Source organism: Prionailurus viverrinus, chromosome A3 (genome assembly GCF_022837055.1).
Source record: "Prionailurus viverrinus isolate Anna chromosome A3, UM_Priviv_1.0, whole genome shotgun sequence".
NCBI classification, from domain to species: Eukaryota; Metazoa; Chordata; class Mammalia; order Carnivora; family Felidae; genus Prionailurus; species Prionailurus viverrinus.
This window is the reverse complement of record NC_062563.1, coordinates 42,016,909-42,036,472: the sequence shown is the minus strand read 5'-3', so window position 1 is coordinate 42,036,472 and position 19,564 is coordinate 42,016,909. Positions and strand designations below refer to the sequence as shown.

The 19,564-nt window shown below is 42.2% G+C and overlaps 1 protein-coding gene across 10 annotated transcripts in view; it reads left to right on the top strand.

The window, feature by feature from the left end:
* KIF16B (kinesin family member 16B) overlaps positions 1-19,564 on the top strand; it is a 295,283-nt gene that overhangs the window by 61,398 nt on the left and 214,321 nt on the right. For all 10 annotated transcript variants that reach the window (XR_007150865.1, XM_047852576.1, XM_047852575.1 and 7 more), the window contains exons 8-12: positions 30-198; positions 378-509; positions 1,460-1,635; positions 9,601-9,666; positions 13,269-13,328. Coding sequence is in view for 9 of the 10 variants with exons in the window: in XM_047852576.1 (XP_047708532.1) it covers positions 30-198; positions 378-509; positions 1,460-1,635; positions 9,601-9,666; positions 13,269-13,328 (603 nt within the window). In the remaining variant the exon portion in view is untranslated. The remainder of the gene's footprint in view (positions 1-29; positions 199-377; positions 510-1,459; positions 1,636-9,600; positions 9,667-13,268; positions 13,329-19,564) is intronic.

Below are 19,564 nucleotides of genomic sequence, written 5' to 3'. Positions count from 1 at the left end.
TTCGATTTTGCTTTTATATTTTGCTACAGGCAAAATTTGATTCTGAAATGCCGTCTGAAACCGTGAGTAAGATCCACTTAGTCGATCTTGCTGGAAGTGAGCGAGCGGATGCCACCGGTGCCACTGGGGTCAGACTGAAGGAAGGGGGGAATATTAACAAATCCCTCGTGACTCTGGGAAATGTCATTTCTGCCTTAGGTGGGTTTCTGCTTGTCCCCTGCCCCTCTTACTCTTCGTGGTACTGTGTTAGCACAAAGCAATTATGTATAATGTTTGTGTTACAGTCTGAGAGGATAGCCTCAAGGTTTTCTGAAGCCAAATTAGAGAAAAAACTTTACTTTTTTTTTTTTTCTTCTTTTTCTTCTTCCTTCGTGCAGCCGATTTATCTCAGGACGCGGCAAACCCTCTTGTGAAGAAGAAACAAGTTTTCGTGCCTTACAGAGATTCTGTTTTGACTTGGCTGTTGAAAGATAGCCTTGGTGGGAACTCTAAAACCATCATGATCGCCAGTAAGAATTTCAAGTTCTTGTCCTCAGCATATAGTGTTTTATGTGAACTACCTGTAGATGTGTAAGTTTAAAGCATCTCGTTAGGAAGTAGTGCCTTTTTTTTTAAGTCTTAAAAAAGATAATAGTTTTTCTATCTTGAAGAAAATCGCTGTGATCCCTGTCTACACTATCATATTATTAACTCTCTTTCCTGTTTCCTAGTTAGATAAACTTGCCATGTGTTGTGCAAATGCTCCTGCATTTTTCACTCACTGGAAGAAGTGTAACAGAAAAAGATGTACAAAGGGGAGACAGTTGCTTGGAAGAACTCAAAAACTTTTAACCCCACTTTCTTTTGCCTTTTCTCCCCTTCTTGTCTCTGTGTCTCCCCCATTCCCCAGGCCATGCATTAATGGTAGAGAAAAGGGATCTAACCTAGGGTATGTACCCCAGATACAACTATCTAGTTACCTGAACCCTAAAGGCTGTGGTGGGGGTTCAGGGGGGTGGTTAACCAAAGCTTTAGAGGAGAAGAATTCACTGATCTACTGACTCTTTTGAGAAGTAATAATGCCATGGATTTTTGCAGGTGGTAGACTTTGCTGGAACTTTTAAAAGTATTTTAATTTCTGTGTAGTATTGAGAAGTACAAATAGTCTTAAAATCTTCTATATTTTCAACAGAGAAAACTCCTTACTTAAAGCACGGTGGAAAGTCTCATATCTCATTTTAGAGTTGGTTAGATAGCTAGCTGATTCTAGACTTAAGAGGAGCAAAATGACATTTAATTTGGTATAGTGAGCACCTTTCCTATAAATCTTAGATAATTTTTAATATTCATTACCATGGCAATGAATATTTAGTCTATCCAATGACCCGGGGTTAATCTGACTTTTAAATTACAAACCAACTTTGTGTTAAATGAAACACGGAGTGCTGGATAAATTATTTTTTGAATTCGTTCTTCACAGCCATTTCACCTGCTGATGTCAATTATGGAGAAACCCTAAGTACTCTTCGCTATGCAAATAGAGCCAAAAACATCATCAACAAGCCTACTATTAATGAGGACGCCAACGTCAAACTCATCCGTGAGCTGCGTGCTGAAATAGCCAGACTGAAAACGCTGCTTGCTCAAGGGAATCAGGTTGGGTTTTTCTGAGATTTATGGATAATTTTCTTTGAGTAATGACATCTATTTCTAGATCTTAATGAGACAATTATCGCACTCGTTGTATTGATTTGAGTAAATAAGTGCTAGGTAAAGCTTTGAATGAGTTAGCCAGTCTCCTTTACGTTACCCTCTCCTTGGCCTTTGCATTCATTATGGGCTCTGTGTGTAAGATTTCATCCACGAAGCCTGAAATGATTAAGTATCTAATAGTTATCAATTATGGATGGAAATTTAGCATGCAATAGGATTAGCCGCATAATCTCCATTAGTGGAAGGAAATTGAGGTGCTTGGAGTAAGATTTAAAATTCTACCCATGCATTTTATGGTTTGAAAATGTACTTTGACAGAATGAAAGACTTGTTTGAAGACCTTTCCGAATCTATTTTGTATTGCCCATTACAGAGGTGGTTATGGTGATACAGTGACATGTGTGACACACCTGTAACTGGCTGAGATGATGTCCTTGAGGCCTTGCTTGACTGTCCAAATGGGTTCACCCTGGGATGTTTTGGGATTCCAGTGAAGGGCCTTTGTCCTTGTTTTTTCACAGTAAACTTGCTTATCTGTGTAGTGTGCACGCAGAGTTACGTTCTTTAATGAATAGTGTGAGTTAGGTTCTGATGGGTTTTAGATACTGTTGTAAAGAAAGTCCACCCTTGAAAGAAAATCAGGGATAGCTTTTTAAAATATTGGACTTAGATTTGAGTTAGAAATAAACAAAGATACATTTCTTCCCATTTTCCTAACCCATACATGGATGTCTTAAATGTATTATTGGAAAAAAAAAAATGCTTTTCTTTAGATGCAGAGTGCCCTCTCTAGAGCAGCTTTTCATCTAGAAATGTATGGCCCTTGAAGCCCTTGACATACCATAAGTGGTTTGACCCATAAAACTATTGGCAGAATGAAAACCTCACTGAGTTTCCTGCATCCTGAAATGTACCTGACAGTTTATTCCCGTCCGATGGCAGACAGCATTTGAATAGGAATTCTTCATTGCACTTAAAAATATCTCCACATAGGGGCACCTGGGTGGCGCAGTCGGGTGGTTGAGCAATCGACTCTTGATTTCTGCTCAGGTCATGATCCCAGGATTGTGGGATCCAGCCCCACATCAGGCTCTGCACTGAGCGTGGAACCTGCTTAAGATTCTTTCTCTCTCCCTCTGCCCTTACCCCACTGGCGCGTGTTCTCTCTCTAGAACAAAACAAAACAAAACAAAACAAAACAAAACAAAACAAAACATTCCACATATATTTTACTTTTTTTTTTTTTTTTAATACTTTTTTTTTTCAACTTTTTTTTTTTTATTTATTTTTGGGACAGAGAGAGACAGAGCATGAACGGGGGAGGGGCAGAGAGAGAGGGAGACACAGAATCGGAAACAGGCTCCAGGCTCCGAGCCATCAGCCCAGAGCCCGACGCGGGGCTCGAACTCCCGGACCGCGAGATCGTGACCTGGCTGAAGTCGGACGCTTAACCGACTGCGCCACCCAGGCGCCCCTATATTTTACTTTTTGATGTGGACCTTTCCTGTGTGTGAAGGCAAGTTGCCAGAATGAATAGTCCATCTGTATATGATATTATCAGGCTCCCCTGACTTAGGACATGATAGTCATTTTAATTTGTATACCATGCTATTGGGATCTTTTTTTCTTTTCTTTTGTTGTTTGTTTGTTTCTTAATTTTTGAGAGAGAGAGAGAGAGAGAGAGCGAGAGAGAGAGAGAGAATGAGTAGGGGAGGAGCAGAGAGAAAGGGAGACACAGAATCTGAAACAGGGCTCCAGGCTCTGAGCTGTCAGCACAGAGCCTGACGCGGGGCTCGAACTCAGGAATGGCGAGATCATGACCTAGGCTGAAGTCAGACGCTTAACCAACTGAGCCACCCAGGCGCCCTATGGGATCTTTTTTTCAGTGTCATAAAAATTTTATTTATCTAAAGTGAACACTTAAGGATGATTTGGTAGGATCACCCACACTATTCTATGTGAAGGGAAGTATTTGGACGATTATTGGTGCGACTTGTTGTACTTAATGATTTACTAAGTTGCGGCAATGAAGGAAAAGAAAGATGAGCCTTTTTAAATGAACCTGAGGAAATCCTTGAAGGAAGCCTTATCATACAGACAGAAAAGTTTAATTTATTAAAAGCTTTCCGTATTCTGTCTGAGGGATGTCTTGAGACGTATCATGTGAACCAGTTGCCTTTTATCTTCTTTCGTGACCGAGGGCTGCTGCTGTAATTGAAGGAGTATTTTTGTGGGTGAGGGTGAGGATGGAAGAGATAGTTAAGTCTATTTTAGAGCACACTGAAGATAAAATTCTTCGGTTAACTTCATACGTTATAATAAAAACAGGAGTCCAATTTAAAATAATTTATCACACTATGAAACTATAAATTGTTGTGGGACAGTACAGGCTTATCCTAAATTAATTAAATTTGTGATGCTCAGTAAAATAAGCAGGTGTTCTTAAGTACCCATTAAAAATCTCTGTATAATTTTTTTCTGGTAACATTGCTCTATTCCTACAATATTCCAAATGCTGCCATGGTTCATTGAGATGGTTATTCAAATCAAAGTCCCATTATTTGGCTAAGGGCAGCTAAATAAAAATCAACTCCTTTTAACAAGTTTTTGTATTTGCCAGTGCAAAATGTCAAATGCATCAGAATTTCAAAAGTACAAAGTAAATAAAGCACAAGAATATAACATGTATTTGTTTCTCCTACTACAGAGAAACACACCGATATGTGTAGTTGTATGTGTATATACATATATATGAACTCTGTATTTAAGAGTTATTTATGTACAGGGAAACTACATATTGTAAGTGTACAGATTATTGAATTTTCGCAAGCCGGATCCACCGATCTAACCTGCGTCCCTATCAAGGAACATAAATTACCAGCATCCTGGAAGACCCCCTTGATATTCCTTTTCCAGGTGCTACCTGCCATTTCTGTCAAGAGTAACTATTATCCTGACTTCTGAGGGCATAGATTAGGTTTTAGTGTTGCCTATTTTTGTTCTTTTTGTAAATGGAATCATGTAGTATATACTCTTGGTCTCATTTCTTTCATTCAATGTCGTGTTTGTGAGATTGATCCGTGGTGTTGCATGTAGTTGTAGATCCATTCATTCTCACTGCTATATTGTATTCCATCACACAAGTGTGTCCCAACTCATTTATCCAGTGTAATTTTGATGGGCATTTGGGGAGTTTCCTTTATGGGGCTATAAGTGCTGTTGCTGACTTTCTTCTGCATGTCATTTAGCGAATGTACCAACGTGTTTCTGTTAGGTTTATACTTAAGAGTGGAGTTGGTGGGTCGGAAGGTGTACATATGCTCAGTTTTAGCCAGACAGTTTTTACAGTGCCTGTACTGGTTTACATCTACCATGAGCACACGAAAGTGCCCGATCTCGCTGCTGCAGGCCCTTGTCCACACTGGGTTCTATCCAGTTTTCATTGTGACCATCTGACGGATGCACTGTTATGTTACAGAAGGATTTACTTTGCACTTCTCAGATGATCAATGAAGTTGAGTATTTTGATCGCTTGTCCTTTCAAGTGTTCTCTTTTGTTATATTTAAAGCATGTTTTCAGAATTCTACTTTAAAGCTGACAGAGAGAACGTCTGTGAACTCTTTTTCTCTTGGATATATCTGGAGATGAGAAAATTAAACAATATAGAAATGAAATAAGCCAGAAAAGTCGGGAAGCAAAGGAGGACACTAAAATGGAAATAGGATGAATTTCTCATCTGTATAGCTGGAGTCACAGAGAAACTTTAAATGATAGCTAGATAATAGAAATGTCATCATGTGCAAACTTTTAAGACACATCTCCAGGAGGGTCACAGACGGAAACTGTTACATGATATTTGTGTGAATGAACACAGGCCTACTAGGTAATTCAGAGGGGAAAGGAAGAAGTACAAACAGCATTATGTTGTTTTTACATTTTATATATATTATGCATACCTTAAAAAAGCACTTTATGGGGCACCTGGGTGGCTCAGTAGGTTGAATGTCCGAGTCTTGATTTCAGCTCAGGTCATGATCTCAGGGTCATAGGATCTAGCCCTGGTTTGGGCTCTGTGCTGAGTGTGGAGCCTGCTTGATATTTTCTCCCTTTCCATTCCCCTTCCCTTCCCCCTCCCCCTCATTCATGTGCTCTTTCTCTAAAACAAACAAAAAAGCACTTTATTAAAGAGTGTAATTCATAATTAAAACCAAACATATCAACTTTTATAAAGAAAAAAAACCAAAAAACTATAGGAAATAGCAGGAGACAGAGCCAAACATATTTGCCACAGGGAGCTGTAATCCTCTGTCTCATTTCATGAGAGCTCACATAGACCAAGGTAAGGAAGGACGTAGCATATTTACATAACACCATGAAATTTTGCTCTAATCAGTACAAACCAAGAGAAATAGATCACCAACTTGTGCCACAAGTTTCCTTATTGTGAAAAGGGCTTCTTTTTTCTTTTTTTAATATTTTTATTTATTTATTTAAAAAAAATTTTTTTTTTTCAACGTTTATTTATTTTTGGGACAGAGAGAGACAGAGCATGAATGGGGGAGGGGCAGAGAGAGAGGGAGACACAGAATCGGAAACAGGCTCCAGGCTCTGAGCCATCAGCCCAGAGCCTGACGCGGGGCTCGAACTCACGAACTGCGAGATCGTGACCTGGCTGAAGTCGGACGCTTAACCGACTGCGCCACCCAGGCGCCCCTATTTTTATTTATTTTTGAGAGAGCAAGTAAGTGGGGGAGAGGCAGAGAGGAAGGGGGCAGAAGATCCAAAGCGGGCTCTGTGCTAATAGCGGTAAAGTCGATGCAGGGCTTGAACCCACAAACTGCGAGATCATGACCTGACACTCAACCGACTGAGCCATCTAGGTGCCCCCAAAAATGCTTCTATTAAAAAAAAAAATAAGGAAAAGATCACAAGCTGACCGAAAAGTGAATAAAGAATATGAGCACAGTTCACAGGAAAAAGTTTCAAATGGTTTCTAAGTCTATGAAAAAATATTCAATGTCCCTTGAAATACAGTAAATGCAAATATTAAGAATAGTGAGATGAAAATATACGGATATGGATACATAGTCATTAAGCTGTGTATTTTGCTGCATGTAAATTATACCTCACATTTCTTAGAAAACCTATCAGATGGGCAAAGATCAAAATGCTTAATTGCAGAGTATATTGGCCCGGGTGGGAGGCGACAGGTGCTTATACATGTCGTTGGTGGAGTTGATGCTGCTGCAGTTGTGATGCCGTGTTACCATTGGTTTAACACATGAACTTCATCTGAGTATTATTTAGTCCCGAACGTCTTTCTTCTAAATGGACACCTTGCAAACAGTAATTTAATTGAAAATGGTTTAGTTTGACCAGATATTTCCTTTAAGAGGACTTAGGTGGGTTTACCAAAAGGCCTAGTGGTCATGATAGCCCGCCCACCCGCATGTGTTCAGTCGGTGATTATCTGCTGAGTTGACGATGTGGTAGGAATGTTTCAGCTTTGAGTATAGATGAAAAATCCCTATAGTGGAGTCGGTGAAATTAGCCATGTTATAAAGGGGTCACTAATTGCTGTGAAAATTGTCAGCCACATATAAACTATGCAGGCATAATAAAGCCTGCCACCTGCATTTCTTCACTGGCAACTATTTGTCGAGTACCATCTGTGTGCAAGACGGCATGCTAGGTGCTGCAATAATGTGCTGTAGTAACGTGTTAGCAAAACTCCTTTTTTTCCGCTATGGATGAATTTCCTTTACTAGTGCTTATCTTGTTGGCTTTATTCTCCGTAATCTGGGTAAAAGTGGGAGGCCATCTTTATCACCAGACAACATCTCTAATGATAAAAATGGCTCCTAATAGGAGAATTGCATCTGGATTAGGATGGACTATATATAAACTGTAAGTGTGGGTGGAAAGCCATAGGTTTGGGTTTCCCTGAGTGCAGTGACTCTTGTAACTGAGGATGTCTCTTGTGGACCCTAGAGGGTATGCCTGAACAAGAGATGCTGCCTCTGGCGGGGTGTGGGGCTTCTAGGCCAAGGTGAGCCCCCTAGGTGTGTGTTTCAATCTCAGTCCTTCGAGAGGGCTAAAGATGGTAGCTCCTGACAGCTGTGGGGACCATTACAGAGACTTCATGAGGACCTTGCTGTCCTGTCCATGTGGAGTGTGGCCCATGGTAATCTTGTCAGCCTGAAAGTTTAACTGAGCCAACGAAGACCACTTATGGCTGTTGCATTCATTTGAATAGAAATTGAAATGTAAATAATAATGAAAAAAAAATGCTACAGTCTCTGAGGAGGAGAAGTTGGCAGTTAAAAAAAAAAACATACATAAATGACTCACAAATTCCTTTGGAGGAATTTATTGATACACCTATGTACATGGTGGTAGCATTGCTGGTAAAACAGAAGATTAGAAAAAAACCCTGCATTTCCATTACTAGGAAAGTGCTGACATAAATTATGGAATATTCATACATATGGATATATGATTTGAATATTCAAATATTGCATACATATATGTATACATATATGGAATACTGTATGGTGAATTGGAATTGTTAAAAAGAACGAAGTGGTTTTATTTGTACTGAATTTTCTCCAGAATATATTGTTGAGCGAAAATGGCAGTGTTCAGAATAGTGTTCTGCTAGTGTTTGTGCTGTTTAAAAAACAACAAAAATATGCGTGCATATGACCAGAATGACTTCAGGTTTACACAGCATATTGGGAAAAAGTGGTTGCCTGTGGATGGGGAGGGAGGAAGACCCTCTCTAGTTTTTGTTTTTTAAATTTTTTACTTGAGTGTAGCTGATGCACAGTTTCAGGTGTACAGCATAGTGATTCAACATCTTGTGATGTTCTGCTCACAAGTGTAGCTACCGTCTGTCACCATACAACTCTATTAAAATATCATTGACTATATCCCCTCTGCTGTATCTTTGAAAGTTTTTTTTTTAATGTTTATTTATTTTTGAGAGAGAGCCAGAGCACAAGTGGGAGATGGGCAGAGAGAGAGAGAGAGAGGGAGACACAGAATCTGAAGCAGGCTCCAGTCTCCAGGCTCCAGGCTGTCAGCCCAGAGCCTGATGTGGGGCTTGAACTCAACGAACTGCGAGATCATGACCTGAGCCACAGTGGGATGTTTAACCAACTGAGCCACCCAGAAGTCCTCACACCCTCGCCCCCTCCACATGCTGTGCCTTTTATATGACCCCTTTCTTTTATTTCTGATGACATCCTAGGGAGCACTATGTCCCTACCTCTCAGATTATGAGTTCTGAATACAGTCAGAGCCCCTCTGTGCCCTACCTGGCTCCCTGTGCTTCCCCTTCTGTGTCTTGTCCCAGTTCTAACCAGATTTTGGTGTTTGTCATTCATGCGTCAATCTTTATACCTTTGCAACACGCATAAAGAAATGGGTAGCCATACCACACATGGAGTATAATCCAGCAGTGAAACTAAATTTAATTTGCATGTATCAACATGTATAATTCTCAGAAGCCTGTGATTGAGCAAGACTTATGCTTCTTTTTGAATTTTGTACATTGTGCGTATTCAGAACAGATGAATTCTTTCAGATTTAGGGATTTAGACCGTGTTTGATTTTGGTAAAATGTCAGTATGTAACATGTTTGTCTTTTTCCTTTGCCTTACTGATTTGTATTGCAAATGTGGGTTTGCTAGGATGCTATGGTTTTGAATATTACGAGATATGTACCCCATTGATTAAAGACTCAGTGATGACTGACACTTTTGGGGTGGTTGTGGGACAGTACTTTTCACCTTTGCTTAATAGTTATTTGGCTCTTTTTGATAATTTATTAATCATGGACAAATCCTTCCTGTAGATTATTGCTGTTTACTAATTACTTTTCTCTTTTATGGCTTAAATTGTAGATTGCCCTCTTAGACTCCCCCACAGCCTTAAGTATGGAGGAAAAACTTCAGCAGAATGAAGCAAGAGTAAGTGATACCTGACTCGTTATTTTTTAAAAATCTTTTCACTGTTATTTTAAGTGCATGCTTTTTAATACTTGCTGTTTAAACTCATTTTCCTTCTTCATTTCACTGAACCCTCCCTCTGCCTCACCCTATTTTGTTTTTTTTAATTTTTTTTCAACGTTTATTTATTTTTGGGACAGAGAGAGACAGAGCATGAACGGGGGAGGGGCAGAGAGAGAGGGAGACACAGAATCGGAAACCGCCTCACCCTATTTTTAAAGAAGCACAATGGTTGACTCTTGGTGTATCTCATCGTGTCCTCTGTGACTTATTAAATGGGATTTGTCTGGTACATGATGGTTACGGCAACTGAAATTCACATGCAGGCCGGGAGGCTGCTCGGTACTTCAGAGCACACAGGAGCCCCGAGTCGAGGGAGGCCGTGTTCAACATTTATGAGACAGCGGTGGTCCCCACAGCTTAACCGTAGCTGAAGAATGACCACCGTTTAGTCTTTTTGTCATCCCTTTACTTTGTTTCCAGTGGGAAGTGCAGAACTGGGGGAATCTCTGAATACTCCACGTGGATGCTTAGTTTCCCTTAAGCTAGGGAGAGCTGAAGCAGGGAGAGGGAGTGGCAGTGAGTGACCAGAAAGAGAGTGGCTCTGGAGATGTCGTGGGCTGACGTTGAGTGCTGGTATGCTGGCTCTTTCTGAAAGCCAGTTTCATGGCTGACCTGGTTCTGTACTATTTTTGTTTTTTAAAAAAAGAGTCGTCTGTGAAAGAAAAACAGGCACTGAAAGCATTTTTTTGGGTTGGATTTTGTTCACTGTGCTGAATGGTTACAGCAGATTGAGAAAGAAAATTGGATTCTATTGGTAAAGCTCTTTGAAGAGTACACAATACTGAAGATATAAATTGGCTTGTAGTCAGGAACTTGTTGACACTTCCCTGGGTAATTATGCTGATGAATTTGCTGATAATAGCATGAGTAAAAACATTAGTTTCTTACTCCCTATTTTTCTGATGAAATTTTGTATTTTAGTGCTTCAAATTCTAATTTTGAGTGCTTCGAAATGGATATAGTCTTATATTGTTTCTTAATAATAGTTTTTAGGAATACCTAGCAAGTTAATAGAAAGCAATAAACATCTTAATTTGAATGCATTACACATGCTGTGACAGAAATGACTACGTATCTCGTTCATAACAATTTCTAGGTTTTAAGCTAGTTTTCTGTTGACCGTTTACAATCGTTTGCTGTCTGTTTAGCTATAAATCTTATCACCTGGTCATTTGTTAGAGGTGGTATCACACATTGGTCTATTTTGTAAATGAAGATTATTTGCTTTAAAATCCATAGTAAAATAAACCCAAGGCATACTTAACAATTTGTTTAAAGCTAGAATTATTTGATTGAATTGGAAAAGGATTGATTGGCTTGTCATTTCTTTTTTAAAATTTTTTTTTTTTCAACGCTTATTTATTTTTGGGACAGAGAGAGACAGAGCATGAACGGGGGAGGGGCAGAGAGAGAGGGAGACACAGAATCAGAAACAGGCTCCAGGCTCTGAGCCATCAGCCCAGAGCCTGACGCGGGGCTCGAACTCACGGACCGCGAGATCGTGACCTGGCTGAAGTCGGACACTTAACCAACTGCGCCACCCAGGCGCCCCTGGCTTGTCATTTCTTCAGGGAGAACATACCTGTTGGTGAAATGCAGAAGCATTTATTATTGAATGCCGTGTTTGTCTGATAAATTGCCAGTGAGAATCTGTGAACCTATGATTATAAATTGGTAAATTGAATATATACCAGTCCTTCCTTCTTCTGTAGGGAGAAGAGGCAGAACATTCCCTCTCGGAACATTGCCTCTCTGAAAGCTTTTTCAAAACACACCCTGATAGCCAGGTGGCTTTAACTGCCATCATTAGAGCCTGAAGTTGCCATCACTCAAGGGATGAGACGAAAGACTGGGGTGAATGTGCAGTTCCAGACAGCTCAGGACAGTCTTTGCAAACCGTTAAAAACACACAAAAAGCAAAACTAGAGAGGGTCGGTCCTGTTTCTTTCATTTATGTGGTTTTAACCAAGAAGATGATTGATTTTGATTTTAATAACTAGTGAAAATGAAGCGGTATTCTTTTAACTTAGTCAGCCCTATTTGGGGTAAATGGAGTAAAATGAATGACTGCCGAACAATTGAGTATAGGTGGGTTAGGTGTGGTTTGGTTTTCCTCTCCGGTAAGCCGTCCCTTCAGTTTCCCCACTTGTCAGTAACAAAGGCTTTCTGTCGGGGAGGTGTCTGACATGAGCACCTCCTCCAGTTGCTATATACTCAGTGGCATGTGGGGGGTGTCTTGCTGTTGGCAGTGAGAGTGCAAGCAGGTGTATTCCCGGCATGCACTTTGGCCTGGTTAAATAAGCTAATGTCTCAGCTGCAAGAGCGGTATGTTCAGATGGGATGGGAGTGGAGAAGTGGCAGAACTGCTAAAGTAGGGAAGGAGGAAGGCTTTGAAAGGACGAGTGCCATCTGTCTGTCCAATCCTACCCCGTCCCTGGGGGGAGTCACTCTGTTTTAGCTTCAGGGATATTCATTTTTACAGGACACATTTTTTTTTTTTCCTACCTCTCAATCTAATATCACTGTTTGCTTCTTTTTTTTTTTTTTTAATTTTTTTTTCAATGTTTATTTTATTTTTGGGACAGAGAGAGACAGAGCATGAACGGGGGAGGGGCAGAGAGAGAGGGAGACACAGAATCGGAAACAGGCTCCAGGCTCTGAGCCATCAGCCCAGAGCCCGACGCGGGGTTCGAACTCACGGACCGCAAGATTGTGACCTGGCTGAAGTCGGATGCTTAACCGACTGCGCCACCCAGGCGCCCCGATCACTGTTTGCTTCTTAATGAATTACTTACTAGGACCATTTACAAAGTTTTATGGAACCAGCAAAATATTTTTATTAGACTTGAGGAGCGGTTTCCAACTGTGCTGTGTTCAACAATTGGGGGGATATTTTCTCCCCTAGGTTACAGCAGACTGGAAAGGAGCTGATTTTTATCAAAAGATTTTTGCTTTTACTAAAAGAGTTAGTTAAAGAGCTACCTTTTTTCTTTTTTAAGATAGAATGAGATTTATAAGTCCTATTAATTAGCTAAAGCAGCAGATTATCTCTTAAAGAAAACTGCAGCATCCAAGGTGATTTAATCATCCCATCTAATTAGAAAGAAAAGCAAATCACTATTTTTTTAGGACCTAGTGTATAATCGGGAAAAATTAACCCATTTAATGGGACATTCCCGTTCTTGAACTTGTAATTTTTAGTTAATATCCAAGGAAGCAGCTTTTACTTAAGTATACCATGAAAAAGACTGTTGTAAAACTCTAGGCAACTTGACAATTTTTTTTTCCTGTTCTTTCCTTTGCTACAATGTAGGTTGTAGAATGAGATCAGCTTATTTGATTTATATTTGGTGATAGTTCTTTCAGGGATCAAAATTACTATGTAATTAAAGATATGTATCGTACATCCTTCCATAAGCTATAAGAGTTTAGAAACTTTCTAGAAGAAAACCACAATAATGGATAATGAAGCAATCAAACATGTGTACTTTTCCTTTTAGGTTCAAGAACTGACCAAGGAATGGACAAATAAGTGGAATGAAACCCAAAATATTTTGAAAGTAAGGACTATAATATGGTGCCTTAATCTTACTATCTTGGCTTAAACAGATAAAACTTTTTTTTCCCTTCTACCTGATATATGGCTACTACATGCTTTGCTTAAGGTAAGACCAGTGACTTTTGGGGGATTTGGGTTCTGGTTTAATTTTGAAGAAATGGAAATAGGAAATAGAGCTATGAGACATTAAAGGTGTGTATTTTCACATGCAGAGGGGTTGCTGATATGTAAGGTGTTTGTTTGTACTTGCTGGAGTTTTTCCATTTTTGATTCAGCACATATTAAACTCCACTTAGTATTCAAGGGCATCCACTTTGCTTTCCTGCTTTTGTTAAACCCAATGTAAAAGTGATAGGTTAAATGGGGGGGGGGGAATAAAAAAGTCTCGTGTCAGTATTGTAGAATGTGTGTGCATAGCATGGCTAGATTTCAGATTACGAAACTAGTAATTTCCTATTGGAATTTTTTTGTGTGTGTGTCTCAAGGGCTAGACAGAGATGGTCTGCATGTTTGGCGATGCTAATTGTGAAAGGATGTCACCAGTGGCCTCCAATTTTCATTTTCTATGCTTCAAAATACACGCTTCTTGGTGTTTCCGGCTATTGCCGAGTTGGCAGAAAACCTGAGTCCTCTATTGAGGGTCAATACCTCAACGACATTTGAGGTTCGGACCGGAATATAAGCTTTGATAGTGTCTGACTTCACACATGAGGGAGGGGGATTCAGAGACCACTGAATCCTGGGTTTGTTTTTGAGGCCTATTCAGACAAAGTATTCTGGAAAGAGTGAAATGTCCTGTACCATAGGTGAGGCTGGAGAGACCAGGTTTAGCTGCATGTCTTGGCAGAACCCTACCCTATATATGAAAAATGGGGCACCCACTTAACCGTTTCATGGGGGCAAACTCTTGAAGGCCTGGGTCAGCCAGGTAGTTCTGTGCCTGACAGCTCTGAAAGAGGTCAGCAGCATATGCTGTAAAGTTCTCCACATGCCATTTAGGCAGCTTGGCCTGCTTTGAGGCTTAAAAAGACTTTCTCACAAGGTGGGAGGTTGAGCTGTGCTTCTCAGTGGGGGTGGGTTGTGATGGTCTGAGAGATGATGTTTCCCGTTACAGAAGGTAAGGGTTTCTGGAGGGGAGCCTCCTGATTCTGATGATAGTGTCATATTATTTTGAAGTACTTCTTCAGCATTTCCCATGTCAATAGATTTTTGTTCAGGAGACTGACCAAAAGACCTCACTTGCATTTGCAAGTACCATAGTCCGGTGTGGAGCAAGCACCCCCAAGACATGGGTAGTTTTCATCCTGTAGCTGCATCAGCTCTAAGGAGCAGTGCCACAGCCCCTGCCTAGGAAGCCCACGTCGTTTGACCTTTCATGACGCGATGTACACTCACCTTAGTAAATTTGCAAAGAGAGAAGACGGAAATCTGTTCCGTTTAAGGAACAGAGAAACGAGATAGCTCTTTGAAAAGTCATTAGCGCATGTAGTATCTGTTAGCACAGGAGGCAGTGCACCTTTTCATAAGGTGATTTTTGGGCCCTGAGGCTAAGTTCTCCTCCAATTCCAATTCTATTATTCATAAATCTTTATTTTTATTTTTTTATAACTATTCAGATGAGAAGAATGGAAATGTGTTGTGTGCTAGGTGTCAAAGATTATGAGAAAGGCTAATGATATTTCAAATTTTATTTGGCTAATTTTATTTCAAATTTCAAATTGTCTCTCGCTCTTGCAAGCCCATTTTAGATTTCTCTGCTGGTATTTGTGTTTTAAATCTGTAGTCATTTTCTGCTTATATTTGCTGTTTTAGGGGCGGTCTTCCTCTCTTACTGGAAGACGGTGCCTGAGGGCTGAGGTGAAGGAAAGAAGGCGGCTACTCAAACGCTGTTTTTGAAAGCATTCTTTGGAAATTGATGAGGAAAATGAGTGTTATTCGATGAGTTTGTATCTGTGTGGTAACCTGTGTAATCCTTTCCCCTATTTCTGTTGTCAGACGGTTCTTTATCAGCTATTGCTCTAATAATGCTGCAGAGAACCCACCCCAACCCAGTGGCTTAAAACCACGTTTTCTGTCACGCGTGTGCAGGTTGGCTGGGGGTTGGCTGGGAGTTGGCTGGGCTTGGCTCCAGGCTGTCGGTGGGTTCCGGGTCTGCCCCACATGTCCCTCATCCTCTTGGACCGGCTGGTTTTCTGGGGTGTGCTCTTCTTATGGTCTTGGCCAAGGTACAGGCGGGCATGCCAAGTCGTGCAGGTGTGTTTCAGGCTTCTGCTTGCGCCGTGCTCGCTAGCATCACATTGACCAAAGCAAGTCACTTGACTGAACTAAAAAGCAAAGGGGAAAGAAGGGTATTTTACTCACAATAAGGCGGTGCCAGGGTGTAAATGCAAACGCGCTTTCAGATCAGTAGTTCAGTCTGCACATGCCTGTGCTAAACTGTGGGAACTTGCTCTTATACCGAATTAGCACATTTTGTAGAGACAGGCCCAGTGAACCAGTAGGTTCCCAGGATTATGTTCACTGTCAAGACCCAACTGTTGACTCTGCCAGTTTCCCTGTTATCATCCTTTCCAAACCCCAATTCTGAACATCCAAGGAGAGTCCTTTGGGGAACAGGCAGATGAGAGTTATAACATCCAGGGGATAAAGGGAGAGACCAGGGCTGATTCAGTGTTTGTTGGTGCCACACCTGTCTGCCTTGTTTCTTTTTCTTGTCCAAGTTTATCGGTGAGTCATTTCAGAGGAGCCACATGGCTATTGCTTGAAGAGAGGACTAAGGAGAGGGGCATAACCCATCTCGTCAGGCGTCACATTGGTTTTTGTTGGCGTTGAGATGCCGGTGCTGTATGCTTGCATCTCCTCAGTCAGTGATGAGACCCGAGGTTAGTTCATTGGCATACGCCACATGGAGGTGCTTTGGGAGTAAATGAGAGCCCCCTCTCCTGCAGGGGTGGGACTCTCAGTTAGTGTACAAGGCAAAGGTCTCTTAAAGTCAGATTCATGTGAATTACGCTTGGAAGTTCCTTAATTTCCCTGGAAATCACTAGAGGCTGGGATCCTGGATGCTCACAAGCCAAGGAGTAACTTTGTTCTTTTCTTTTCATTGGGCCTGTTGCTTCCCTTGCTCTGGATGAGGGATCCAAGGTCCTCCTGAGTGGGGGTGGAGGGAGAGCAGAAGGCTGCTGGCCAGATTCATGCTCTGACAAAGGGTGATGGCTATTTGCAGCCAGACTGGTGGCACCGCGGTGGCAGTGACAGAGCCTCAGGCTTCGATCTGCGGAACTTGGATCTCAGGCTTCAGTTCTCTTTCTGACTCACTGGGTCGTGACACTTACCCACAACCATCACATACTCTGGTTCCTAGCTTGGATATCATGGTGGATGGCAACCTGTTCCCTAGATCCAAGTTAACAGGGGAAGAGATAATAAAGTTCTAAGAGTTCTTTTGGAAGTGGCTAATGAAGGTAGAAAGTATGTTAATCTTGAGGAGGCTGTTCTTAGGCAGTTAGGTAATGAGAGTTTTACTATCCTTCACAATGGACTCTGCATATCCACTCTCTTGCCCTTAACCTGCCTTCCTTATTTCATTAATCTTCATTTTCTGCAAATTAGAGTTCAGACTCCCAGAGGTAGTGAGCTCCTCAGTTCTCTGTTTACTTTGACAGTTATCCCTGCCCCTGGGCCCCCGCCGTCGCACCCGCCCTGCCAGACGTCTTGCTGGTCCCCGCACACCTGCGCATCGGGTCTCTTGGTGACTCTTGGCCTTTGCCTGTATTGCTCCAGCATTCCAGATGTTTCCGCTTTCTGGACCCATCAGTATCCCTGTGGAAGCTCTGTCCCTGCTCACACTTCCACCCCACCTCCTAGTTGGAATGATTTTGTTCTCCTTGGGCCTTTAGAGCAGTTGGCTTTGCTTCTGTCACAGCATCCATCATCATCTGAGGTTGGTGGCCTTGGTTTCTCCCCCTAAATAGGAGCAGGGTCTGGGTTAGGACTGTCTCTATTATTCTGTAAGCCAGCTTCTGGAACTCTGCCTCTCACTGGGCAGGCAAGCAGTGAAAACTTAACCTCATTAAAGTAGTATCAAGAAGCAAAAACCCAAACCAAGACTTTTATATTAACTCTCTAGGCTGTCATACGAAATATCACAGACCAGGGGGCTTAAACAGCAGAACTTTATCTGCTCACAGCTCTGGAGGCCTCAAGTCCAGGATGAAGGTGACGGCAGGGTTGGTTCTTCCCGAGGCCTCTCTCCTTGGCGTGTGTCCTCATGTGGTCTTTTCTCAGTGTGCCTGCCTGCACAGCTGCTCATACTGTGTGTGTCCCAGTCTTCTCTTTTTACGAGGACGTCAGTCATATTACACCCTAACTGCTTCAATTTAGTGTCATTACATAAAGGCCCCGTCTCCAAATACAGTTATGTTCTGAGGTACTGCGGATGAGGACTTCAGTAGCTGAATTTTAGGGGGACCCAATTCAGCCATAACCTTGAAGCACACAAATCTGACGGTCTGGGGGAAGAAGTAACACGGAGTGTTGTGCAGGCACTGGTCTTGTTCCTACCTGTGCCTTATGTTCCTCGTTCTTCTTTGAAAGGCTTATACATGAGGGTGTGTTTTTATCCTTAGAAGGAATGTGGCTGTGTTCCTTTGGATTATGGTCCAGCCCTTCATTTGAATCAGTTAGATATTCGCCAGACTGGGGCTCCTGGACCAGCACCATCTGCATCGCTGGCCCTCAGGCTCCACTGCAGATGAGCTAAGTCAGAATCTAAGGTGCCCGGGTGGCAGGTCTGCACCATACAGTTTGAGGAAAGGTGGGGAGCAGTCTTGGGCTTTTTTGCCGTCGGATCCCTTTCCCTACTTCTCCGGCCCTGCCTTGGGTCATGGGGGGGCTGGCCCCTGGGGGCTACCCTTTCTCAGGCTCCTGGGGGACTCCCCTGGAGATTGGAGCGAGAAAGCAGACGTCTCCCCCTCAGGCTTCTTGTAGCATTCGTGTGGCCCAGCCCTGGCCTTGCCCCTGTGTCCCTCCTGCCCAGGGGTGATGCTGGTTCCTGCTGGTGTCAGTTTCTGGGTGGCCTTACCATCCCCAGTGGCTTCCCAGCTCCTCCTTCAGCCAAGTAACCAATTCTCTGTTTTAAAGCCCCTGGGATGTAAGCACTGAAGCAGCTTCTGTTCCATGGTTCAACCTGGTCTGATAGCAGAGTCAGTCCCACATCTCAGTCTCTTGACGTGCTGTGCCGGCTCCTGAGAATCTGGGTTGACTCTTCTCTTTTTGATCTTTCTAGTCTCTTCGAATACTGCCCCGGTGTGTTTTTCATCCTGGCTGAATTTGTGCTAAACCGTGATAACTCTCTTGGGTCTTGGAACTTAATGTTGTGATAAATCCAGCATCTACAAACCTTGGGATCAGTGCATTCCTGAGGCCTTGGTGTATCGTTCCCTTTTTGCATAGCTTCCATATTGTGCTGACTGCTTACTGTTTGAAGTGGTTTATAAAGTGGCTACTTGATGCGCCTCCTGGGGGCCTTTTGGCGTGGCTTTTTATAAATCCCGTATGTTTTATTGTTGATGAATTTTTTCAAGTAATGAGTCTCCGAATGCGTTCTCCATTCCCACTTTCTTCCCCCTCACCCGACCCCTTCACATACCTCTTTGGTGCGTCTGCTCTGTACCCGTTTTGGTTTCTCTGTTCCAGCATTTTATAAACGGATGAAAAAAAAATGCTCAAAGGTGTTATCTGACTTCCAAATAACTCCTTGAGTTCTGTGCTTCGAGATAAAGCACAGTCAGTTTGGACTGCAGCATAGAGCTCTCAAGTGTCTGACAGATGGTGTGGCAGAAGGGAGCGCTACTCTACGGGGTCTGTCCAGAGCCTAATGATGAAGTTTGGCCTGCGGCCCCGAGGGGGCTCTCTGTTTGCATCCCTCCAGCCTTGGCTACTCTTCTCATTTTTTAAAAAACTAGGGTCTCCTCCTTACTGAAAGCATATTCTTCGATTACTCAGCGTCTGACTTGCTTTTGTGTTTTATTGTCCAGCACAGAACGTCTGACTGTGACTTGGCACAAGTGTAGGTCGGGGAGGAAGCGGGCTGCTTAGTTGGAGAGACTTGTCCTTGATAAGTGAGCTACTTATATAAGTTCCATGAAAGTTGTTTTTTGTGTTTTTATCCCCCCACCCCCACCCCCGCCCCAGACATTAATCATACGGATTTTTTTCTTAAAAAAATTTTTTTTT